We start from the raw sequence: 26,421 nt of genomic DNA, 5'->3' as shown, positions 1-26,421 counted from the left end.
TTTTGAGCGACTGTCGGCCTTCCCCCCCCCCCCCCCCCCCCCTCCCGTTTCTAGTTTAAAAGCTGCCTCATCCAGATCTCCCCTGACCAACGGTGGCCAACGTTTCACTGTGCTGTATATCAGACTCAGGGGAGATCTGGATGAGGCAATTGAGGACTTCATGCGAAAGCACAACACAAGCTAAGTCCATTTTGGTGAACGTATATAACTGTGTATTCAAATGATGACAAGTAGGAGCGAGATCTAAGATATTGAGCGCCCCATTAATCTGTTTTAGATCACGCACACATATACGTACGGAGGTTTTTTAAGCCGATGATAAATATCTAATCCCTTGAAATGACCGAGTAATCTGCAAATGGGATTGATTTGGTACCGTAAGGGATATTAATAAACCTTGGTACTTTGAGGCTTTTTCCTCCATCAATGATCATTGAAGATTGATCATTTACATATCTTTTCTTACTTAAACAGTGGAGTTGCAATTTAAGTACTCTATTTACATGCAGAGTTGTAGGACCCATTCCCCTCCTGCAATGTTACAGTGTTCAATCAGCCAGATTCCTGTGCAGTTCTACTAAGGCAAGGAAACTGACAGTTATGAACTCATTAAGAATAAATCTGTTTGTGTTTTAAAACAATTTATCAGGATTTCTTCTCTCTCTGTATTCTCAATAAACCCACTCACAAGGGAATGTCCATTAGTATCTGTTAATAGGTTAAAATCAAGCCCATTCTTAATTATATTAATGACTGATGCAAGCCTCTAATAAGAGGGATTAAAATGAATATATCATGTGCATAAGAGAGAAGAGTTGTTCCTTCTCCAATGGAATTAAGCCAAGAGAGCTCATAAAAATATTAAATAATATAGGTGACACAGGTGAGTCTTGAGGAACGCTCAAGGAGATCGCCAAGCAGAGGAGAGACACATTTTATCCATGCATTTCCTATCAGTTTCTGAAACCACAAAATTCCATAGGTTACTATCAGGCTTATTTTCGAAAGAAGGGCGCCCATCTTTCGACACATATCGGGAAATGGGCGTCCTTCTCCCAGGGTCCCCAAATCGGCATAATCGAAAGCCAATTTTGGGCGTCCTCAACTGCTTTCTGTCACGGGGAAGACCAAAGTTCATGGGGGCGTTTCGGAAGCATAGCGAAGGCAGGACTGGGGCGTGCCTAACATATGGGCGTCCTCGACCCATAATGGAAAAAAGAAGGGCGTCCCTGACGAGCACTTGGGCAACTTTACTTGCTCCATTTTTTGTTATGACCAAGCCTCAAAAAGGTGCCCGAACTGACTAGATGACCACCGGAGGGAATCTGGGATAACCTCCCCTTACTACACCAGTGGTCACTAACCCCCTCCCACCCTAAAAAAAACCATTTTAAATATTTTTTGCCAGCCTCAAATGTCACACCCAGCTCCATGACAGTAGTATGCAGGTCCCAGGAGCAGTTTTAGTGGGTGCAGTGCACTTCAGGCAGGCGGACCCAGGCCCATCCCCCCATACCTGTTACACTTGTGGTGGTAAATGTGAGCCCTTCAAAACCCACCAAAAACTTACTGTACCCAAATGTAGGTGCCCCCCCTTCAACCCTTAGGGCTATGGTAGTGTGGTACAGTTGTGGGTTGGGGGGTCCAGCTATGCACCTGGGAGCAATTTCTGAAGTCCACTGCAGTGCCCCCTAGGATGCCCGGTTGGTGTCCTGGCATGTCAGGGGGACAAGTGCACTACGAATGCTGGCTCCTCCCATGACCAAATGGTTTGGATTTGGTCATTTCTGAGATGGGTGTCCTCGGTTTCCATTATGGCCGAAAATCGGGGACAACCATCTCTAAGGATGACCATCTCTAAGGATGACCTAAATTTGGCGATTTGGGTGCCCCCAACCGTATTATTGAAACGAAAGATGGACGCCCATCTTGATTCGATAATATGGGTTTCCCCGCCCCTTCGCTGGGATGTCCTGCAAGGACGTCCTCAGGAAAACTTGGGCGCCCCTTTCGATTATGCCCCTCCACGAAACTTTGAAATTACGCCTGTTAGTCTAGCAAATGATTGTGTATGATCAACTGTATCAAATACGCTGGAAGTGGCCAACTGTGACCATACAGCTTGACCACCAGCACTGAGTATTTCTTTCGCTTGAGAGAGTAAAATCAGGACCAAATTGAGATGAATGTAAAATATTAAAGGGCCCTTTAACCAAACTGCAGTAAAAAGTGGCCTTAGTGCGTCCTTATGCGGGTCGTTCGCACTAAGGAGATTTTTACTGCAGGGTTAAATGGCATATTTTGTAGTCAATAAGAATCACTCGCTAACCACATGCTAATCTGTTAGCGCACAGCAATGTAGCTGTGCTGTTTAGTAACGAATATGTCTAGTCTCTGCTCCCAGACCCACCCCCAGTGCTAAAGAATTACTGTGGGATGCCCCTTGCTGTTCCAAACAGCGCTCTAAAACTAGCACTGAAACAGCACGGGGCTTTGCCATTCCTATGATCAGAGGTAATAGCATGCAAATTTAAGCACGCTATTCACTCTGATCATAGGGTAAAAGTGCGGGAGGTATACTATTGATTGGCCTGTGGTTACTTGGTATTATCAGATCTGAGTTTGAAGATTTAGGAAAAGGTGTGAGAATGATTTCATCCAGTATGGTTTGAAAGTAGCCTGTGTTCAAAGCATTATTTATGAAATACACAGTCCAGTGCATTATTTCCAAAGCAGGATTACAAAGTAAATTGGTTGGACAACAATCTTTTCCGGTGAAGAAGATGACTTAGCCTAAGTAACAAAGGTTCAACTTCTGCATAAGACACTGTGTCAAAAATAGAGGAATATCTCTCTGCAGGAACTGCATAGTAGAAGAAACAACAGTTAGTGACGTGTTAAATGCACCCCTGGCCATTGAGTTAAAAGATTGCGGCTAATGCATGCCTGAAGTACACATGTTTCCATGTCAGTCAGCGCAGTGTCCCATGTTTCCACACACATTTATTTTCATTTGATTTATTTCTTGCTTCAGGCATGAACTTTGTTGTTTTATGTGTGCATTGCAGAACTGTGGGCTGAGCTTTTGCACACAACTCTAATGTTTACAGGGCTTCTTGTGTCCTCCGCCTGTTTGACTTTTGTTCCAATTTGTACAGAGCTGTAGGGGAGGGCTGTAGAGTGTGACAGTTTCCAGAGGCCTCTTGTCTTCTTATCTTTCAGAAAGCACCCTTGTGCTGTTATCCTTCAGAAAGTGATTACCTTATAATAAATATCTGAAAGTTGATAAGTATTGCTGGTGTGATGGACTGGCCTGAGCTTTGACCTCTCCAATTGCTGACTGATCCTTTCTGTCTACACATGGATGACGCTGCCTGACACCCCATCCTAATCCCTTCACTGTATTTTCAGGGCTTTTCCCTAGCCAAGCACCTTCTCTTGATCACTCTTTTCTGGACCTGGAAGGTATGGTTTCAGACTCGGCAAGGTATCTTACCCTGTTCCCTCCTTTCCACACTTGCATGGGTGTACCTCTTCAGTTCGAGCCTCGGTCTGACTCACTGCTCCAAGGGAAAGGTTTTTATTGTTCATGCTGTGTTATTTGGCATCTCGGTACAAGGTTGGTTGCTTAAAGATTGCCCTTTGTCTTCTAGGCTGTGAGGTGACACAAAAGCTGTACTTCAGAACCTGCAGAAAACACAGGTAAATGTGTGAAATGAGTAGTAAAGAGACACAGGCAGGCAGAAAACACAGGTAAAAATGTGTGAAATGTGTAGTAAACAGACACAGGCAGACTAGTGAAATGTGCCATTGTAAAAGTCGAGAAGCAATACAGAGATGCATGAGTGGTAGAGGGACAAGTGTCCCTGAGCGATATTGGGACATATACAGTTCAGCAATGAGTATGTATAAACATGAATGAGCACTAAAAACACTGGGACTGAGTGATACAGACATGAGTGACATTGTGCAATTGAGATTAGAACAAGTATATGAACGATACTAAGGCCAGCATTTGCATGTGCTAGTGGTACACGGACCAAAATAGGAGTGTGTGAGAGTGATAGACCAGTGTGTGTGTGAGTAGTAGTAGTACACAGACCAACCTAGGAGTTTGTGAGAGTGATTCTGAGACCGGTGTGTGTGTGAGTGCTAGTGGTACACAGACCAACCTAGGTGTTTGTGAGAGTGATACCGAGACTGGTGTGTGTGTAAGTAGTAGTGGTACACAAACCAACCTAGGAGTTTGTGAGAGTGATACCTAGACTGGTGTGTGTGTGAGTAGTAGTGGTACACGGACCAACCTAGAAGTTTGTGAGATTGATTCTGAGACCGGTGTGTGTGCGAGTGCTAGTGGTACACAGACCAACCTAGGTGTTTGTGAGAGTGATACCGAGACTGGTGTGTGTGTAAGTAGTAGTGGTACACGGACCAACCTAGGAGTTTGTGAGAGTGATACCGAGACTGGTGTGTGTGTGAGTAGTAGTGGTACACGGACCAACCTAGGAGTTTGTGAGAGTGATTCTGAGACCGGTGTGTGTGCGAGTGCTAGTGGTACACAGACCAACCTAGGTGTTTGTGAGAGTGATACCGAGACTGGTGTGTGTGTAAGTAGTAGTGGTACACAAACCAACCTAGGAGTTTGTGAGAGTGATACCTAGACTGGTGTGTGTGTGAGTAGTAGTGGTACACGGACCAACCTAGAAGTTTGTGAGATTGATTCTGAGACCGGTGTGTGTGCGAGTGCTAGTGGTACACAGACCAACCTAGGTGTTTGTGAGAGTGATACCGAGACTGGTGTGTGTGTGCGAGCGCTAGTGGTACACGGACCAACCTAGGAGTTTGTGAGAGTGATACCGAGACTGGTGTGTGTGTGAGTAGTAGTGGTACACGGACCAATGTAGGAGTTTGTGAGAGTGATTCTGAGACCGGTGTTTGTGCGAGTGCTATTGGTACACAGACCAACCTAGGAGTTTGTGAGAGTGATACCGAGACTGGTGTGTGTGTGAGTAGTAGTGGTACACGGACCAATGTAGGAGTTTGTGAGAGTGATTCTGAGACCGGTGTTTGTGCGAGTGCTATTGGTACACAGACCAACCTAGGAGTTTGTGAGAGTGATACCGAGACTGGTGTGTGTGTGAGTAGTAGTGGTACACGGACCAACCTAGGAGTTTGTGAGAGTGATTCTGAGACCGGTGTTTGTGCGAGTGCTAGTGGTACACGGACCAACCTAGGAGTTTGTGAGAGTGATACCGAGACTGGTGTGTGTGTAAGTAGTAGTGGTACACGGACCAACCTAGGAGTTTGTGAGAGTGATACCGAGACTGGTGTGTGTGTGAGTAGTAGTGGTACACGGACCAACCTAGGAGTTTGTGAGAGTGATTCTGAGACCGGTGTGTGTGCGAGCGCTAGTGGTACACGGACCAACCTAGGAGTTTGTGAGAGTGATACTGAGACTGGTGTGTGTGTGAGTAGTAGTGGTACACGGACCAACCTAGGAGTTTGTGAGAGTGATTCTGAGACTGGTGTGTGTGCGAGTGCTAGTGGTACACAGACCAACCTAGGAGTTTGTGAGAGTGATACCGAGACTGGTGTGTGTGTGAGTAGTAGTGGTACACGGACCAACCTAGGAGTTTGTGAGAGTGATTCTGAGACCGGTGTTTGTGCGAGTGCTAGTGGTACACGGACCAACCTAGGAGTTTGTGAGAGTAATACCGAGACTGGTGTGTGTGTAAGTAGTAGTGGTACACGGACCAACCTAGGAGTTTGTGAGAGTGATACCGAGACTGGTGTGTGTGTAAGTAGTAGTGGTACACGGACCAACCTAGGAGTTTGTGAGAGTGATTCTGAGACCGGTGTTTGTGCGAGTGCTATTGGTACACAGACCAACCTAGGAGTTTGTGAGAGTGATACCGAGACTGGTGTGTGTGTGAGTAGTAGTGGTACACGGACCAACCTAGGACTTTGTGAGAGTGATTCTGAGACCGGTGTGTGTGCGAGTGCTAGTGGTACACAAAACCAACCTAGGAGTTTGTGAGAGTGATACTGAGACTGGTGTGTGTGTAAGTAGTAGTGGTACACGGACCAACCTAGGAGTTTGTGAGAGTGATTCTGTGACCGGTGTTTGTGCGAGTGCGAATGCTAGTGGTACACAGACCAACCTAGGAGTTTGTGAGAGTGATACCGAGACTGGTGTGTGTGTGAGTAGTAGTGGTATATGGACCAACCTAGGAGTTTCTGAGAGTGATTCTGAGACCGGTGTGTGCAATTGGTAGTGGTACACAGACCAACCTAGGAGTTTGTGAGAGTGATACCAAGACTGGTGTGTGTGTGAGTAGTAATGGTACATGGACCAACCTAGGAGCTTGTGAGAGTGATTCTGAGACTGATGTGTGTGTGAGTGGTAGTGGTACACGGATTAACCTAGGAGTTTGTGCGAGTGATAGTGATACAAGGACCACCATAGGAGTGTGTGAGAGTGATACAGGGCCAGTATGTGTCCGAGTCCTAATGGTACATGGACCAGGATAGGGGTGTCTGAGAGTGATACCAAGACTATTGTGTGAGTGCTAGATGATTGAGGGCTAAAAGGTGGAACTCGGAGAGAACAAGGTCATAGCTGAGAAGCTAAATTAATTTTTTGCTTCTGTCTTCACTGAGAAGATTGTAAAGGAACTATCAATATTCTATTTTACCTGGTTCCTATATACCAACCATTAGTTCCAAGGTTCACAAAAGGAGTGCCTCAATAAATTGAGGGAAATTACAAAACTCAAAACCTCAGTATAAACGCAGGATTAACCTTCATATAAATGGGTCTTAAGCAACTTCCTAAAATAAGTATAGGATGGTTGTGTTTTCAGGACCAAAAGCAGCACATTCCATTGACATGCTCCCTGAAAAGGAATTTGAATCTAACATTCTTTTATAGAATAGTAACAAAGATTTCTCCCAGAGACAGTAGTTAAAGATAAGGATACAAAGGAACAGAAACAAATCTCAGTTAACTAAGAAGATGTAATTTTATTTATTTATTTGTAGCATTTGTATCCCACATTTTCCCACCAATTTGCTGGCTCAATGTGGCTTACATTGGCCAAATCAACACGTTAATGAGCAGCAAACCACCTTGAATGGATGGTATACACCCCAGAGTACTGAAATAACTCAAAAATAAAAGACAGGACCAGATTGCAAAAATAAATTGCCTATCTATTAGTATTTTACCCTATGATTAAAATTGTCCATGGTATCTGAAGATTGGGCCAGTTTAACATCAATTTATAAAAGGGTTCCAGGGGTGATTCAGGAATCTATGGAACGATGAGCCTGAAGTCATTGCCAGGTAAAAGATTAGCAACTATTTGAAAGGGTGAAAAATAGACTGTGCTTATCAAAGATTCAGGACTCAATGATTCAGAACCATCTCGCCTTGAATCTTTCAAAAACTATTAATGATTATGAAACTACGGGGAACTACGGTTGGATGTGAATCTTTTGCTTTACATGGACTTACATTTCCGATTAAGGATCCGATGTTTAGCATAGGTATAGTCCTGGATGCTGATTTGACAGTGAAGGCTCAAGTTTTGAGGACATTTCAAGATTCCTTTTCCTAACTTTATGTCCTTAGTAAGATCAAACAAATGAGGAAATTTAAGGATTCTGGAGGGAAAGAAAAATGCTTGTATTAATTCTTGTTGTGATATGTTGTTTGCTAATAAAGATGTTAATAAAACAATTAAATGACCTTGGGAGGATTTCCGTGTGATAGTGCAGAGCTTAGTGTTTAAGCTAGATTGTTGTAACTATTTATATGTTGGGATTCAACTAGCAAGAGGGATCAGCATTGTGGGGAGGGGATTGGACAGGGGAGTGAAGGACTGTTGCATTAGTGACAGATCCCCTTATCTGGATGCTGGCCGATATTCAGCTGGGCAGGTCAGCTGGCACCCAGATATATGCAGGTAGCTAGCTTCTAGCTAGTTATACCCAATTACTCAATACTGATTCCAAGACATGGCCTGGCATTAACTGTCCAGGTCTAATTTAGCAGTAGCGATCAGTGCTTTAAAAAACATTGACCGCCACCAGCCAAGTAGTGACCGGAAAGAGTTTTTTATTCATCTCAAATTGATTAATTCATTTACATTGGTTTTGTTTTATATAGCACATGAGAGCAGTAAGGCCTCTCCCTTTTCCTACAAATAGTTCCTTTTTCTGATCCTTATGTCCTTGATCCCTGATAGCCTTAGGAAGATGCCGGCATCTCTGATGAGCAGAGACCTGGTTACTCATCTCCTGGTGGCGCTATTTGGCATGGGCTCCTGGGTTGCAGTGAATTCTCTTTGGATTGAGCTCCCTGTGGTGGTGAAGGATCTGCCAGAAGGTAAGAAAGTCCTGCAAGTTTGTGTGAGCAGTGTCAGCCGGTGAAGGTGTTCCTTTTAACAGTGAAAGCCTCTGATAGTGATAAACAGTGATACAAGGGGGCAAGCATAGGATGTAAGCCCTCTGAGACAGGGATCTACTGACTCGGTTTGAAATGTAACCTACTTTGAGCTCAGGTTTGGAAAGACAAGTAATGAAATATAAAAATTCAAATCAAACAAATCTCCAGGCATAGGAGAGAGGTTCATTTCTGACCCGGAATACACAAAACTACCCTTCAGGCTGACGATACTTATATTACCAAAATTAATCCAAGGGGAAAAGCCAAAGAACCCTTCCTCCACTTTTGTGTTAAGGAAGAAATAATGGTAGGCATATACAGGGTAAAATCACTTCATAGACATTTTTTAAAAACCCTTGGAATAAGTCTGTTAAAGGTCTAATCGAACCAGCTTTAAAGTGACGTAAATATAAATTATTTAGAATCTTAACTTCAAGCTGTTTCCATTTTGGACACACCCCTACTGTGGCCAGAGTTCGTCAGTATGGCTGTGTCAAGGTATAATACTTGAGTTAGCTCTTGGACAGTGTTAGAAGATTGCATGGGATAATGATACTTAATTTGTAGTAGCAGGTTTTAACTATGCTACAGATATGAGCAGTGAATGATAGGTTACTGTACAAAATTATTCCTAAGACCTTGATTGAGTCAACTCTAATAATTACCATTCCAGCCATCGTGATGGGGCTTGCAAGCATCAGCACAAGTGTAAGTCCAAAGACAAGAAGTTTGAATTTCTCCGGATTAAGTTTCAACCTGTGATGGTACAACCAAGCTGCTATCTGGTTTAGATGTTACTGCTACTACTACTACTTATCATTTCTATAGCGCTACTAGACGTACACAGCGCAGTACACTTGAACATAAAGAGACAGTCCCTGCTCGACAGAGCTTACAATCTAATTAGCACAGACAAACAGGACAAACGAGATAAGGGAATATTAAAGTGAGGATGATAAAATAAGGGTTCTGAACAAGTGAATAAGGGTTAGGAGTTAAAAGCAGCATCAAAAAGGTGGGTTTTTAGCTTAGATTTGAAGACGGCCAGAGATGGAGCTTGACATACGGCTCAGGAAGTCTATTCCAGGCATATGATGCAGCAAGATAAGAGGAATGGAGTCTGGAGCTAGCAGTGGAGGAGAAGGGTGCAGATAAGAGAGATTTACCCAGTGAACGGAGTTCCCGGGGAGGAGTGTAGGGAGAGATTAGAGTGGAGAGGTACCGAGGAGCTGCAGAGTGAATGCACTTGTAAGTCAATAAGAGGAGTTTGAACTGTATGCAGAAACAGATAGGGAGCCAGTGAAGTGACTTGAGGAGAGGGCTAATATGAGCATAACAACATTGGCGGAATATTAGCCGTGCAGCAGAATTTTGAACAGATTGAAGAGGAGAGAGATGGCTAAGTGGGAGACATATGAGAAGCAAGTTGCAATAGTCTAAGCGAAAGGTGATAAGAGTGTGGATGAGGGTTCTGGTAGTGTGCTCAGAAAAGAAAGGGCGAATTTTGCTGATATTATAGAGAAAGAAACGACAGGTTTTAGCAGTCTGCTGAATATGTGCAGAGAAGGAGAGAGAGGAGTTGAAAATGATCCCAAGGTTACGAGCTAATGAGACAGGAAGGATGAGAGTGTTATCCACAGAATTAGAGAATGGGGGAAGAGGAGAGGTTGGTTTAGGGGGAAAGATAAGAAGCTCAGTCTTGGTCATGTTTAGTTTCAGATGGCGGTGAGACATCCAGGCAGCAATGTCAGACAGGCAGGCTGATACTTTGGCCTGGATTTCGGCTGAGATTTCTGGTGTGGAGAGGTAGATCTCGGAGTCATCAGCATAAAGATGATACTGAAAACCATGGGATGAGATCAGAGTACCAAGGGAAGAAGTATAGATGGAGAAAAGAAGAGGTCCCAGGACAGATCCCTGAGGTACACCAGCTGACAGTGGGATAGAAGTAGAGGAGGATCCACTAGAGTATACACTAAAGGTACGCTGGGAGAGAGTTAAAAGAAAACCAGGAAAGGACAGAGCCCTGAAATCCAAGTGAGGATAGCGTATCAAGGAGTAGGCTGTGATCAACAGTGTCAAAAGCAGCAGATAGATCGAGAAGGATGAGGATAGAATAGAGACCTTTGGATCTGGCCAGAAAGGGAAGGGAAATGGGACTTGATATACCACCTTTCTGAGGTTTTTGCAACTACATTCAAAGCGGTTTATATATTGTGATAAAGTCACATCCAGGCTAGTTGGGTTAAGGCAGCTTCAGTCTGAACTACAAGTCCCAGAAGGCATTGCAGGCAAGGAGCCAGGGGGTGAGATGGAAAACCCGGACTGGACTCCTAGCTGCAATAAGGGAGGACATGGGTGTAAGCTAACAGGAGGTGTAGATTGGCTGCCACTAGGGGGAAAGAAAGCTAGGAAACCCTGTGTGCAGGAGCTCCTCATTAGGCTCATGCTCAACTCAGCTGGTATGGGTGTGTAGAGAAGCTAATGAGTGGAGAATGATTGGTTGTGAAGGCAGAAGCCAGGGATTGATTAGGAAAGGAGTCTCATTAGTTCAGTTCAGGAGAGAGAAGGAGAGAAGTATTTGCAGGCTGAAAATCCTTGGGCAGGGAGGTCCCTAAAGTACTGAAGCAGGCTGAGATTCCTTGGGTGAGAGGAAGTCCCAAAAGTATGAATTCACTGTGAAGCTGATGCAGGGGAAAACCCTTGGGTAGAAGGAGTCCCTAAAATATTGAACTCTCCTGAAGGTAAAGAGGATAGAAGGTAGAAAATGCTGCTTGGTGACTGAACTGTGATGATGAACTGAAAGAACTGTTTGTCTTGGGAATTTAATTACTGTTTATTGTGCACTGGATAAAGAGCCCAGACTGAAGCCTGTATTGAATCCTGGTATGTGCTATGCTGCTGTTGGAACTGTGTACTAAAAACCTGCATGGAATAAAAGTCCTTAAGATTGAAGTTACTGGTGGACATCTATTTATTCATTGTACCGGGAGCCTGGGGCTGGAGGAGATTGTTCTATCCTTGGCTGCACAAGAGAGGCGCCTGGTTACAATATATTCAGGTACTTATTTTGTACCAGGGGCAATGGAGGGTTAAGTGAGTTGCCCAGAGTCACAAGGAGCTGCAGTGGGAATCAAACTAAGTTCCCCAGGATCAAAGTCCACTGCACTAACCATTAGACTACTCCTCCACTCCAGATCATTGGAGACCTTAGCAAGTGCTGTTTCAGTTGAATGAAGGGGGCGAAAGCCAGATTGAAGTGGATCAAGAATAGCTTGAGATGAAAGAAAGTCAAGGCAACGGCGGTAAACAGCACATTGGATAGGAAAGGGAGGAGGGAGACGGGGCAATAGTTGGAAGGACAGGTAGGGTCCAATGAAGATTTTTTAAGGAGTGGTATGACTATGGCATGTTTGAAGGCATCAGGAACAGTCGCAGTGGAAATTGAAAGACTGAGGATATGACAGATAAAAGGGATGACAGTAGGAGAGATAGTGTTAAGTAGATGGGTGGGAATAGGATCAGAGGAACAGGTAGTTAGTTTCGAGGAGGAAAGAAGATGTGTAGTTTCCTCTTCAGTGATTTCAGAAAAGGAAGAAAAGGAGGCAGGGGTTGGAGGGTTGAGAGAATGGACTAAAGGAAGAAGAGGTGGAGGTGACCTGGTTGAGAATTCAAGTTTATTCTTGTGAACCTTATCATGAAAGTATTCAGCCAAAGTCTGGGGAGAAAGTGAAGAGGGATTTGGAGGTGAAGGCACTTTGAGGAGAGAGTTCAGTGTGGCAAAGAGACGTTGAGGGTTTGAGCCAAGAGAATTTGTCAACTGGATTTAATAGTCCTGTTTGGCAAGTAAAAGAGCAGACTGGAAGGAGGTCAGCAAGAATTTGAAATGTATGAAGTCAGCATGGGCACAGGAATTCAGCCAAAGGTAGAACAGGCACAGGAACGTAGGTAGCGGATTCTAGAGGTCAGCCAAGGCTGGGGTTTGGTATGTTTTACAGAACGGGGAATGGGAGGAGGGAGAGAATCCAGATCAGAGGAGAGAATAGTATTATAGGAAGAAACAGCCTCCATGACAGACTTGGATAACATAGTGGTAGAGAAGAGATTTGAAACACTGGAGGACAGAGTAGAAGGGTCAATAGCCTGAAGATTCCTAAATGTATTTGTTAGGATTGGATGGGACTGGGGAGGAGGGTGTTTAAGTGTGAAAGTTCCCTCTATACCACACTCAGTTCCCAGCCTCAAGAACTTAAAGCAATATAGTATTTTCACTTGTTACAAGAATGTTTTACCTAATTCATAGTGACCTCAGCTGTGCTCATTGCCAACAATGTTTTATGGCAATGGATAAAGCACATACTTCTTCATTGGCTCACTTTTAATGCCACTTTAATTGTTTTATATTTTAAATAACTTATTTTTATATAGATTATAAAAAGAAGTGTCAAAAGATGGGCGTCCTTCTCTTTCAAAAATAAGCCTGATAGTAAAAAATTTTTTTAGGTATATTAAAAGCCAGCAAAAGAATCAGTTGAGCCGCTAGATGACCAAGGGGTAAAAGGGGCACTAAGGGAAGACAAAGCCGAGGAAGATTTGGGAAAGATACCAATGCCAGAAATGGTATCCCAAAGCTGATGAATCAGAGAAACTGAATGAAATCTCTATAAACCTGGAGGATGTAATGGTGCCATTAGACAAATTGAAGATTAGCAAATCTCCTGGACCGGATGATATTCATTCCAGAATACTGATTGAATAGAAAAATGAACTTGCAGAACTACTGTTAGTAATATGTAATGTATCTTTAAAATCAAGAGTAGTACCTGAAGATTGGAGAGTGGCCAATATATTGCCGATTTTTTTTTTTTTTAAGTTCCAGAGGAAATCCAGGAAATCATAGACCGGTGAGCCGGATGGCGGTGCCGGGCAAAATGGTAGAGACTATTATAAAGAACAAAATTATAGAGCATATTCAAAATCATGGATTAATGAGACAAAACCAACATGGCTTTAGTGAATTGAAATCTTGCCTCACCAATCTATTACATTTCTTTGAAGGGGTGAACAAACATGTGGATAAAGGTGAGCAGGTCGATACTGTGTATCTGCATTTTCAAAAAGCATTTGACAAAGTACCTCATGAAAGACTCCAGAGGAAATTGGAGAGTCATGGAATAGGAGGTAGTGTCCTATTGTTGATTAAACACTAGTTAAAAGATAGAAAATGGAGAGTAGGGTTAAATGGTCAGTATTCTCAGTGGAGAAGGGTAGATAGTGGGGTTCCCCAGGGGTCTTTGCTGGGACCGCTGCTTTTTAACATATTTATAAATGATTTAGAGACGGGAGTAACTAGTGAGGTAATTCAAATTGCTGATGACACAAAATTATTCAAAGTTGTTAAATCGCGGGAGGATTGTGAAAAATTATAAGAGAACCTTACGAGACTGGGAGACTGGGCGTCTAAATGGCAGATAACATTTAATGTGAGCAAGTGCAAAGTGATGCACTACATAACTACATAATGCAAAGTTCCACATTGGATATCTGCTAGGTACTTGTTGCCTGGCTTGGCCACTGTTTGGAAAACAGGATACTGGGCTAGGTGGACCATTGTTCTGACCCAGTATGGCTAATCTTATGTTCTTATGTTCACATTAAGGGTCTCCGATCAGGAAAGGGATCTAGGTGTCATTGTTGATGATATGTTGAAACCCTCTGCTCAGTGTGCAGCAGCGGCTAGGAAAGGAATGGAATACAAAAATGAGGATGTTATAATGCCTTTGTATCGCTGCATGGTACAACCGCACCTCAAATATTATGTTCAATTCTGGTCACTGCATCTCAGAGGAGGAGTGGCCTAGTGGTTAGGGTGGTGGACTTTGGTTCTGGGGAACTGAGTTTGATTCCCGGCACAGGCAGCTCCTTGTGACTCTGGGCAAGTCACTTAACCCTCCATTGCCTGCCGCATTGAGCCTGCCATGAGTGGGAAAGCGCGGGGTACAAATATAACAAAAAAACAAAAACAAAAAAGAGTGGAATTAGAAAATGTACAGAGAAGGACGACGAAAATGATAAAGAGGATAGAATGACTTCTCTATGAGGAAAGGCTAAAGCAGCTAGGGCTCTTCAGCTTGGAGAAAAGACAGCTAGGGGAGATATAATAGAGGTCTATAAAATAATTAGTGGAATGAAACGGGTAGATATGAATCACTTGTTTACTCTTTACAAAAATACTAGGACTAGGGGACATGCAATGAAGCTACAAAGTGAGAAATTTAAAACGAATCGTAGAAAATATTTCTTCACTCAACGTGTAATTAAACTCTGGAATTCGTTGCTAGAGAATGTAGTAAAAGCAGTTAGCTAGGTTCAAAAAAGGTTTGAATGGCTTCCTAAAGGAAAAATCCATATACCTTTATTAAGATGGACTTGGGGAAAATCCACTGCTTATTTCTAGGATAAGCAGCATAAAATGTATTGTACTATTTTGGGAGCTTGCCAGGTACTTGTAACCTAGTTTGGCCACTGTTGAAAACAGGATGCTGGGCTTGATGGACCTTCAGTCTGTCCCAGTGTGGCAATACTTATGTACTTATGCCACGATTTGGGTTTCAGCCAGGTACTTGTGACCTGGCTTGGCCACTGGTTGGAATACAGAATAGTGGTCTAGATGGACCATTGATCTAACCCAGTATGGCAACTCTAATATTCTTATGTTCTTATCATTGATTCCGAAGGAAGCTATGTTTTTCTATAATTTTGATAAATCAGCAAAGCAATTTTTATGCCCCCAGTGTGTTTAATAATAAAGTATTTCTACATTTAATTACTACACTGTCACCGCTGCTGCACAGGAATATCATCCGGGGGGGGGGGGGGATTTCAATTCCGTTTAGGACTCCATTTTGGACAAGTCCTCTCCTCCATCTGGGGCTTGTTTGGATTCTTCCAAGGGACTCCCTTTTCTTTGTAGTGCTTTAGATCTCATAGATGTCTGGCGGGCGTTGCATCCAGGTGAGTGTGACTATACTCACTTATCTCAGGCACATTCCACTAGGATTGATTATATATTGGTCTCTAGGGATTTTTTTCTAGGATCTCCAAAGCTTAAATTAGCACATGCAATCTCTGACTACACCATGATCTGGATTCAATTTCATTTGAGGGGGGGGTGTCAGGAGTGGATGCCATTGGCTATTCTCTCTATGGCGACCTCCACTATCATGACTTTTTAATTAAGAAGTGGTAGGAATATTATAGACATAATCAAGCATATTTGGATTGGCTGACTCTCATTTGGGAAGCAGCTAAAACCATATTACAGGGAAAAACCATTGCTTATGTACACCATAAGTGCAAAATGTTAAATAGGAACATTTTGCGTCTAGAGAGGAAGGTTAGTAAAGAACGGGCCTTATTTGGGTTCTCCTCCACATTGGCCAATAAGGCTAATTTTCTTGCCTCCCAGGCTGAACTAAATGAGTTATTGCATCAGTGGGCAGTTAAGTCGCAAACTTATTACAAATATCAGTTGTTCCTCCATGGTAACAAGAACAGGAAACTCTTGTCCCACTTGATACATCAGCAGACAGGCTGTCAACGGATTCTTCAGATGAAAGGTGTGGATGGCCACTTAAACTCGGATGATGCTATTCTGCTAATTTTTCAGGAGTTTTATGCAGCCTTAAATGACCAGGATCCAGAGGATCGCTTAGATGGTTCTTTTATATTTAACTAACTTAGAGCTTCCATTGTTGTCTCCCAGATTCTAGCTTTGCTTAATAACCCTATTACTCTGGATGAAGTTCAGATGGCCATTCGGCAGAGTACACTTGGAAAAGCTCCGGGACCAGATAAGTTCCGAACTGAATTTTATACAATCCTTTCTATGGAGATAGGTCCTTAGTTAGTTTCAGTGTACACAAAGTTGATTCATCATAATGTACACAAAGTTGATTCATCATAAGCGGATACCGGACTCTTTCCAACTGACACAAATGATCGTTGTTTTGAAACTGGGACGTGATCTCCTAATCCCATCGTCCATCATCTTATCATCCAATCTCTCTCCTGAACTATAAAACCAAACTACTAACAAAAATCTTAGCTCACATTTTGTCTGATCTTCTAGATAATTCTCAGGTTGGCTTTATTCAGGAGCGTACAGCCACTAAGAATATTCAAGTTATTTTGGCCTCTTTGGATTACGTTCAACATCAGGAATTGCCTTCTCTGCTTATTAGCTTTGATGCGGAGAAGGGTTTTGATCGGGTTTCCTGGGATTTTCTGCTAAAGTTTTGGAAACATATGGTATTCATGGTTTTCTTTTTTGTTGAGGCGCTTAGAGTCTTATAGTCCAATCCACAAGCATACATTTCCATTAATGAGATTCTTTCTGACCCCTTTCCTATCCAAAGAGGAACCAGACAGGGTTGCCCTTTATCTCTGCTTTTGTTTGTCTTAACCCTTGATTTTTTAATTAGAGACATTAAATCTCATTCAGAAATCCATGGAATAGATTTTGGTGTTCTACTTTTCAGATTTCAGCATTCGCCATTGACTTTTTGGTTCATATGTTTCTCAGACATCTTTACCTGCATTGATGGAAACTTTTGCAGAATATGGTGAATTTTCCAGGTTTAAACTGAATTTTTCAGACTTTGGCATCTAGACAATTGTAAAGCACTGCGTACGACTGGTAGCGCTATAGAAGTGATTTGTAGTAGTAGACGAGATCTTCGGAATCACTGGCAGAGGGTGTCTTTCCCCTTACGAGGGCAGACTCTTCATTCCGTTATTTAGGAATTCAGCTTTCGGTGCACACGTCGAATTTATATTGTCTTAATATAGATCATTTGTTTCAAATCACTTCTGATGCTTTGCTCTGTTGGAGGTATCTCCCTTTAGTTTACATTGTCGGATTCTCCTTTATAGAATAACAGAGTTCCTGCGTTGGTTATACACGTTTCAAATGCTACCTTTAAAACTATTTCACCGGGACCTCTGTTGTTTATCTAAATTATTACTATTGTTGGGGTGGGACCAAGCCTAAGATGCCCTTTAGGTTTCTTATGGGTTCTTGGAAGGAGGGAGGTTTAGGCCTCCCAGGTTATCAAGAAATACAATAGAGCAAGTTTGTTAAGGCATCTGGGAGATTGGCTTCTTAACTCACAAGATTATATGCTTTTATTATTGGAACAACACTATTTTCGTCCTTGGCATCTCCAGTACCTCCTTCATGCCCCCCTACGAACTTTATCTTCATTGATACAGTCTAGTGTTCTGTTTCACCCATAACAAGATCTCTGGAGGGAACTTACCACTCTTTGGCATATATCAGCAGAAATTTCTGACATGATGCCTATCCAGGAAAATGCTTCCTTTACACCGGGCATGGATAATATCACTTTTGGCTGTTGGGTGCTAAGGATATACGGTATCTGTCTCAGGTGTTGGGAGCTAATGTTAAGATGAAACCTTTGGCTCAACTTGGTGATGGCTCCTTAACCAGTCTGGGTGATATTTTTGCGTACCATCAACTCTCCCACTATATTGCCTCTGGATTCTGTAGATTTGCAAGCCCAGCATACTGTTAAGGCGAGTACACTTTTCCAGGGAGTGGTGGAGAGTTGCCTTTTGGTATCTGTTCTTCATAAATTGCTTATCCCACTCTTTCCTGATAAAGATTTGTCTGATCTCTTACGTCGGTGCTGCCTGGACTTGCAGCGTCCTATCTATCACCTCATTGGATTTCTTAGTGAATTCCAAATCTTACTGTTAATGCTGATTTCAGGGAATATCAGTTTCTCTTATTGCTTATCTTACTCAAGAACATTTCTTTAAAATGGGAAGGTGGGAATCTCCACTTTACCAAAAATGCCATCTGGATGTGAATAATCTGTTCCGTGCCTTTTGGGTTTGTCCTCAGATTCAGTCCTTTTGGAGTTCAGTCACCCATTATCTGGAGACTTTATTGAATTTTTCTATTCCTCTCACACCAATGGTTATCCTCCTTGACCGTCATGAGATTTTTGTGCTGCAGAGTAAAAATGGACATCAGCTAATTCAGAAAGCTGGCGGGGTGGGCAAGAAAATTATCTTTGCAGTCTGGACGTCTTCTGACTTCCCATCCTTTTGGGCCTGGCGTAACAAATTTCATTCTTTGATGCTTTTAGAGTGCACTAGGGCTAGGGTTCCCTTATTTTAAAAAAAGCTTTTCTTGTCTGGCTCACATACATGCAGTCTTTGTCACCAGCAGCTCGAAGTGGGATTCTTAATATTCTCTGAAGACTTCTCAGGTGCTCCAGTGCAGTCTGTCTATTTATCCCTGCTATATTTGGGAGGTCATAAGAGTACAGGCCTCCTGATTTTGCTTTATCTTACTGGGTTTTAGCATGGGAGTTTATTGTATGGGTAGAAGGGTTGGACTTGAGTGGCAGTTGTAAAAATGTGTTGACCATTTGTAGTCTACTTATGTATTATCTTTCTTTACCGAGTTGGTCTTAATAAAAATAATTTCAACATAAAAAGAGCATGTGATTTGAGTGACATGTTTATACTTGTGCACTTAGTAGGAGATTTTTAGGACCTATGATTATAAATGGGCCATAAAAGCTGACTTGTTTCCAGCTATTTGGGCTATGTGCTTGGCAGTCATTTATTATGTAAGAATGTTATCACCCTGGCACTCCCTGATGTGACATTTATCCAGTCTATTTTGGGATAATTGAAATCACCCATTATTATACTGTTTCCCAATTTGCCAGCTTTTCTAATTTCTGTAAACATTTCTTCATCTGTCCATTCTGTCCTGGCAGACAGTAGTACAGTACTACCTACTATACCTTGGATAAACAATAAACTTTTTAATTTTTTATAATGCAATTATATAGTGTTTAAATGTGCTCAGACCATACCCATTCCAACCATTATATCCCCAAAGGGAGTATGTGGTGATGTCACAGATGGAACCATCATTGCACATTTGGTGTTCCACCTCCTTACCGTGTATGTACATACATCTAGGCTGATTCTGAACTCTTACGCATATAGCATAGATTAAACCAAAGAACCTTCTGTATATAGCATATATTCAATATATTAAAAGAATGCCCTAAATTCAAAATATACATAACTCTCCTCACTACTGGACTAATTAGCTCAAACAAATGTAACCTTCAAATCTACATGCTATAACTACCTAGCGTGTTCAAAAAGAGGTATAGTGCACTTGATAACATTGCATATATAACCCACATACAGTTCTTAAGATTCTCCCAAAACAAATCATACCCAAATAAACAGATCTGTTTTACCACTTCCCTTGGAGGATATATCGTGCTCGCATAAGTGCTGTTAAAACCAAATCAGTCCATTTAACAAATTATTCTAGCCAGCTCCACTTCCCTTTAGTAGTACAGCCCTACAAGAATACTCCTTCCCTTCACACATGGAATTTCTATCCATAATGATTCCATGCTGTTATCTGTTTCATGTAGAATGTTTATTTTGTTTGACTCAAGTTAACTTTTAATATGTAGCACAATGCTACCCTTTCAATTTGATCCACTCTATCATTGCAATATAATTTGTACCCTTATAACACAGCATCCCATTGATTGTTCTCCTTCCACCAGGACTCTGAGGTGCCTATTATATCTGCCTCATGTGTAGTGCTATATACTCTAACACATCTTATTTTTTAGGCTTCTAACATTTGTATACAGACACTTCAAATTGTGTTTTTTCCTTGCATCTACAAGCTGCTTAGAAGTTGACGGGAATAATGTGCATCCTTTACCTTAAACACTACTGGCTTTCTTTCACCATTGTTGAAACCTCTCTATTGGGATTCTCTAAATGTCCTGTTTCAATAGTATGCTTCAGGGAGCGTTTCCTTGTCTGTGCTCACCTCGCCCCCTGGTGGCCAGAACCGGTGGCTGCTGTGGACTGTCACCCGTTCCAGACCGGCCTGGTCCGGATCTTCCGGGCTGCCAGACTTGCTTCTGTTGTTTGGGCCTGAACAGTACCCGTAGCTGCCTGGTGATTCCTGCAGCTGAACTTCAGCAGCTGATGGGCTTTATTAATCACCTGGAAACTTCTGTGTGGGCCTTTGCATCGTCTAAGGTCCCTGGTTTGTTGGTGCTTTGTTGCACTTCTGCCTAGTCTGGTTTCTTGTTTGAGGTTCTTATCCGGTTCTAGTTAGTCTGTGTGTAGTTTAGCTTAGGTTTGTTGCTTATTTCTTAGTCTTGTTTCTGGTCTGTATTCCTGGTCTAGTTTCTGTTTGTCTGTAGCTCTCTCTTAGTGGCTGCGTGGCAGCTTTCAGTCCTGACTCTTTTCTGTCTGTGTTCTTGCTTAGTGGCTGCTCTGCAGCTTTCAGTCCCGACTCTTGTCTGTCAGTGTTTTTCAGTGGCTGCTTGGCAGCTTTCAGTTCCTGTCCTTTAGCTTGTCCATTTCCTGCCTTGTGTAGTATTGTCTGTCTGTGAGTCCTAGCCCAGTTTCCTGCCTTGCTGCCCATGTATATTCCTTTTCCCTCTGACCCTTAGTCCCTGTTCATCCTTGTTGGTATCCAGTTCCTGCCCTGTCCGGTAAGTCCTGCCAGCAGCCTGCACCCAGGGGCTCAACTCCTGGGGAAGGGCGGTTAAGTGCAGGTGAAGTCTAGCTGTTTCTGTCAGAGTTCTGCCTTGTCTCTGGTGTGGGGTGGTTTTGCCTGTCACTGCCCAAGGGCTCACGAACCTAGTTTTTGCCTTGAAAACCTAACAGCTTCACATTGAACTATGTGCTCCTGGTTGATTTTCTGCTTTACTCCTCAATTTTAGTTTAAAAGCTGCTCTATCTCCTTTTTAGTAGTAATGTCAACAACCTGGTTCCATCCCAGTTAAGGTGGAATCGATCCTTTAAGAATAGGCTCCCCCTTTCCCAGAATGTTGCCCAGTTCCTAACAAATCTAAATATCTCATCCTTGCACTATCATCTCAATCACGTATTGAGACTTCAGTGCTCTGCCTGCCTCTTGGGTCCTGTGCTTGGAATGGGGAGCATTTCTGAAAACACTACCTTGGAGGATCTGGACTTCAGCTGAATTTTGCTTCCAGAACCTCCCTCCCACATTTTCCTATGTCTTTGGTACCCACATGTACCTAGACAACCAGCTCCTCCCCAGCACTATCTAAAATCCTATCTACGTGATGAGTGAGGTTCACCACCTTCGTACTAGGCAGGTAAGCAACTAGGCGATCCTCATGTCCACCAGCCACCCATCTATCTATATGCATAATGATCAAATCACCAACTACAACAGCTGTCCTAACCCTTCCCTCCTGGGTAGAAGTTGCTGGAGAGACATCCTCAGTTCAAGAGGATATTGCATCCCCTGGTTGGCTGGTCCTGGCTACAGGATTACTTCACCAGGGTGATTCTTTCCTTTTAGGAGACCTACCTCCTCCAAGGCAGCACAGAGGCTGCCAGACTAGAGGTGGGACTTCTCTCCTATGTCTCTGTATGTCTGCTCTACGTACCTCTCTGTTTTTCTTAGCTTCCCCATGTCTGCTACTCTAGACTCAAGAGAATGGACTTGTTCTTTGAGATCTCAGAAAGTAATGAAATGTAATTAAAACTCTTTAATGAAGATTCCCCTCTTGTTATCCTAATTAGCACTTAAAGTCTTAACTTATAAAGTGAAGAGATGTTGTAGGGGTGGGCAGGAGTTGGGGAGGTTGGGTGGGAATGAACTAGGCCCTGCTGTGATGAGGTGTGAGAGTAGCACTTGTGGAGGAGTGGCCTAGTGGTTAGGGTGGTGGACTTTGGTCCTGGGGAACTGAGGAACTGAGTTCGATTCCCAGCACAGGCAGCTCCTTGTGACTCTGGGCAAGTCACTTAACCCTCCATTGCCTGCCGCATTGAGCCTGCCATGAATGGGAAAGCACAGGGTACAAATGTAACAAAAATAAAAAAATAAAATATATGTCATAACTTTACTGTTTCCTCTTTCCTTTTGTGGGCCCTTAGGAGCCCTTTTATAACATTAGTGCTGTGGGGCCAAGGCCTGAACGTTGTTGCTGTGTTGAAGTGAGAGGAGCAGTGTCCTGACCCCACTGTTTTTCTTTTCCTTCTGCAGGATGGAACTTGCCCGCTTACCTCACAGTTCTGATTGCCTTTGGGAACCTGGGCCCCATCGCAGTCACCCTTACACACAGGTTTGCTCCGGAGCTGCTGAAGGAGCAGTGGTTAATCCATGGGATCCAGGCACTGAGTGTGCTGGCGGCCACCTTCCTGGCTGTCTTCTGGCAGCAGACTGTGCTCATAGGTGGCGAAGTGCATAGTCTGCCCTTTCTGCTGCTGGGCTTTGTGCTGGCGTTCCTTTGCTGCACCTCTAATGTCACCTTCCTGCCATACATGTACCAGTTCCCACCGGCCTTCATCCGCACCTTCTTCATTGGGCAGGGCCTCAGTGCATTCTTTCCATGTGTAGCAGCATTGGGCCAGGGAATTGGCCAGCTGGAGTGCCGTAACAACAGCTTTGGGAATGGCACAGAGCCTTTCTACTTCCAGGAGAAATTCACCGCCACCAAATACTTCTGGTTCATCTGGGTCTTGCTCACTATCTCTGGTATATCTTTTGTGGGACTTGTATACTGGCACCAGAAGGAGCGAGATATGCAAAGGGTCCATGAGCAGCCACCAGAAAGCTCTCCCCATGATAGCCTGGAGTCCTTCCCTCTGAGGGACAGCACTTACACCACTACAGATATGAAAGAGAACATGGAAACCACTGTAAAGCCCACTGTCTCCTCTCCTTTCCTGACTTGGAGAAATATATATCTGCTGGTGCTGTTGATGGTCTCTAATGCGTTGACCAATGGTGTGTTGCCATCCGTGCAGACTTATGCCTGTCTGCCTTATGGGACCATGGCATACCACCTGTCTGTGGTTCTGAGTAACATTGCCAATCCTGTGGCATGCTTCATTGCCATGTTTCTCATGTGCAGGTAAGTGTTAGCAAAATACCATGGTGTCTGGCACTATGGGTGACAGGTCTCAGGCATGACATAGATTATAAGCATGTGCCTGCTAAGGGTTCAGAGAAGGTTATAAAATATTGGTACTCTGGAAGTGGCACTGGATGTCGGCAGAAAATAGGAGCAGGTAGGGGTAGAATGTAATCTCTGAAGGCATCTGGGACGCATTGGTAATAATATGCCTCCCACCCTCTGGGTGGCACTGAAAGCTTCCAGTCAGCCAAACACACTAGATATACAAACAGCCCAAGTTTTGTGGATCTTCAAGGAGACTCAAGTTGTTTTATTTGTCTTCCAAGTTCTTTCTTGAATCTCTTGACCCCGAAAGAAGATCAGCTGCCACACTTGAGTAGAGCAGCATCTGAGAGGAGGTGCACTGCACTTTGAAGAGCATGAAAATGCTGGCAGTATAGCCAACATTTCTCTGCTGTCTGCTATAACTCCTTCTGCTGTCCCCAGTACATACTGCGTGTTGTCCTGGGGATACACAGAGGAGCTGCTCTTTGTATTCCCAAAACTGCAAGCAGAAAGGGAGACTGTGAAAACTGAAGGTGAGAGAGGAGGAGAGTGAATGCTCATTTATGTGAGGCAAGAGAAGAGGGGCTTGGATACTGGGGGAAGTTAGAGAAGATGGAGTGAATGCTGGAGGGGGAAACCAGAGAGGAGCAGGGGGTGGGTGAATGATTCAGGGGTGTATGTGAAAGGGAGGAACAAAAGAGTAGAGGATTGTATACTGGGGGAAGTGAGAGAAGATGGGGTGAATACTGAAGAGGGAAACAGGAGAGGAACAGATTGAATGCTGGGGGAGGTGAGTGATGAAGGGGTGAATATTGGCGACAGAAATAGGAGAGGAACAGACTGTATTCTGCGGAGGAGGTGAATGATGAAGGGGTGAATACTGGAGAGAGAAACAGGAGAGGAACAGAGTGAATGATGAAGGGGTGTATGTGTAAGGGGGAAACACAAGAGGAGAGGTTTGAATTCTGAGGAAGAGAGAGAAGATGGGGTGAATACTGGAGAGGGAAACAGGAGAGGAACATATTGAATGCTGGGGTGGTGAATGATGAAGGTGAATATTGGAGAGGGAAACAGGAGAGGAACAGATTAAATGCTGCGGGGGGGGGGTGAATGATGAAGGGGTGCATGTGTTAAAGAGGAACACAGGGGGAGGAGGTTGAAAATTGGAGGGAGAAGTGGAAAGAAGGTGAGGAAGAAGTTGAATAATGAAGAGGTGCGTGTGAAGAGGAGATGTAAATGCTGGGGATGAGGTGAGAGAGGAGAGGGTGAATTCAATTGGAAGGTCAGAGTAAAGTGGGGTAGCATGCCTAATGCAGGTAATAGTCAGATCTATGAATAGTCTATAGGCCAAGGGGAATAAATGGCTAAATAGAAGTGAGGAAATGGGAGTGGTGGAGTGCTGAGCAGAGGTGATGGTGGATTTGAAAAGATTTCAGAGTCATATAGACAAGAGGATTGATTCAAGGGGTGGTGAATATCAAAAGGGCATAGAGTATGGAATGTGAGTGGGGAGTCAAAAGGAGAAGGAGGTGTAGAGGGTAGTAGAACATAACTGAAATGAGGACTGGGGTGAGGGTGGAGAGAAAGGGATACAGAGGGGAAATGAGTCTGTAAGGGAATGGGCACAGAAGGATGAAAATCAGGAAAGTTGGGGGGAGAAAGGGGGATTCAGAGTAGGGTGAAGCTCCTGAAGAGGTGAGAGTCAGGTAAGGTACAGTAGTGAGAGAGGAGGGAGGATGGAGTTTGTGTTTTGAAGTACTAGGGAGATGGAAAGAGTCAGTTGGGGTAGAGTGTTAGGAGGGTGGATGTTTGAGGAGATGAGTGAGAGATGGGGGTAAACTGCCGGGATGTGAGAGGCAGGAAGGGGTATATTTAATTTCTTATAGTGGAAAACAACCAAGCAAATCAGTGGTAGAAGTACACAATCTTTATTAATATGGTTGCAATTTATATTTTATTCAACTATATTAATAAAGATCGTGTACTTCTACCACTGATCTGCTTGGTTGTTTTCCACTTTAGAGTTTGTGGATCGTTTAATTTCTTATATACTTCTTGCAAGCAGGAAAAATATCAACGCAATCTACATTCAGTTACAATGGACATTTTTCTGTCCCGGTGGGGGGAGGGGGGTATGGGTACGGGACACTCACAATCTGAGTTTGTACCTGAGGCAGTGGAGGGTTAAATGACTTGCCGAACATCACAAGTTTCTGATGCTACAGGAGTGTGGTAGCCTTGTTAGTCCACTCTTAAGGTTATCAATAGAAATCAAACAAAATAAAACATGGAAAAGAAAATAAGATGATACCTTTTTTATTGGACATAACTTAATACATTTCTTGATTAGCTTTCGAAGGTTGCCCTTTTTCGTCAGATTATTTCCGATCTGACGAAGAAGGGCACTGCCACGCTGGGAAAAGACCAAAGGTCCATCAAGCCCAGCAGTCTGTCTCCAACAGCGGCCAATCCAGGCCCCAAAAACCTGGCAAAAACCCAAAATTTAATAACGATCAATGGACTTTTCCTTCAGGAATCTGTCCAGACCCCCTTTAAACTCAGCAAGGCCAGCTGCCGTCACTACCTTCTCCGGCAATGAGTTCCAGAGTCTAACCACATGCTGAGTAAAGAAAAACTTTCTCCAATTTGTTTTAAACCTACCACATTCTAATTTCATCTTGTGTCCCCTAGTTCTGTTATTGTTAGAAAGCGTAAACAAACGCTTCACATCTGTCCGCTCTACCCCACTCATTATTTTGTAGACCTCTATCATATCACCCCTCAGCCGCCTTTTCTCCAGGCTAAAGAGTCCTAGCTGTCTTAACCTCTCCTCATAAGGTAGTCGTCCCATCCCTTTTATCATTTTCGTCGCCCTTCTCTGCACCTTCTCCAATTCCTTTATATCTTTTTTGAAATGAGGCGACCAGAACTGAACAC

At 43.4% G+C, this 26,421-nt stretch overlaps 1 protein-coding gene across 3 annotated transcripts in view; it reads left to right on the top strand.

Moving 5' to 3' along the window:
* SLC52A2 (solute carrier family 52 member 2) overlaps positions 1-26,421 on the top strand; it is a 71,593-nt gene that overhangs the window by 25,152 nt on the left and 20,020 nt on the right. For 2 of the 3 annotated variants that reach the window (XM_030190256.1, XM_030190257.1), the window contains exons 2-4: positions 3,654-3,702; positions 8,250-8,389; positions 22,566-23,436. In XM_030190256.1, coding sequence (XP_030046116.1) covers positions 8,260-8,389; positions 22,566-23,436 — 1,001 coding nt within the window. In that variant the 5' untranslated portion in view covers positions 3,654-3,702; positions 8,250-8,259. Of the gene's footprint in view, positions 1-3,558; positions 3,703-8,249; positions 8,390-22,565; positions 23,437-26,421 lie in introns of those variants that run through there. The other variant, XM_030190255.1, reaches the window with a different exon arrangement.

The sequence above is a fragment of the Microcaecilia unicolor genome, chromosome 1, assembly GCF_901765095.1.
Source record: "Microcaecilia unicolor chromosome 1, aMicUni1.1, whole genome shotgun sequence".
Taxonomy (NCBI): Eukaryota; Metazoa; Chordata; class Amphibia; order Gymnophiona; family Siphonopidae; genus Microcaecilia; species Microcaecilia unicolor.
This window is presented reverse-complemented; position numbering and strand designations above follow the sequence as displayed.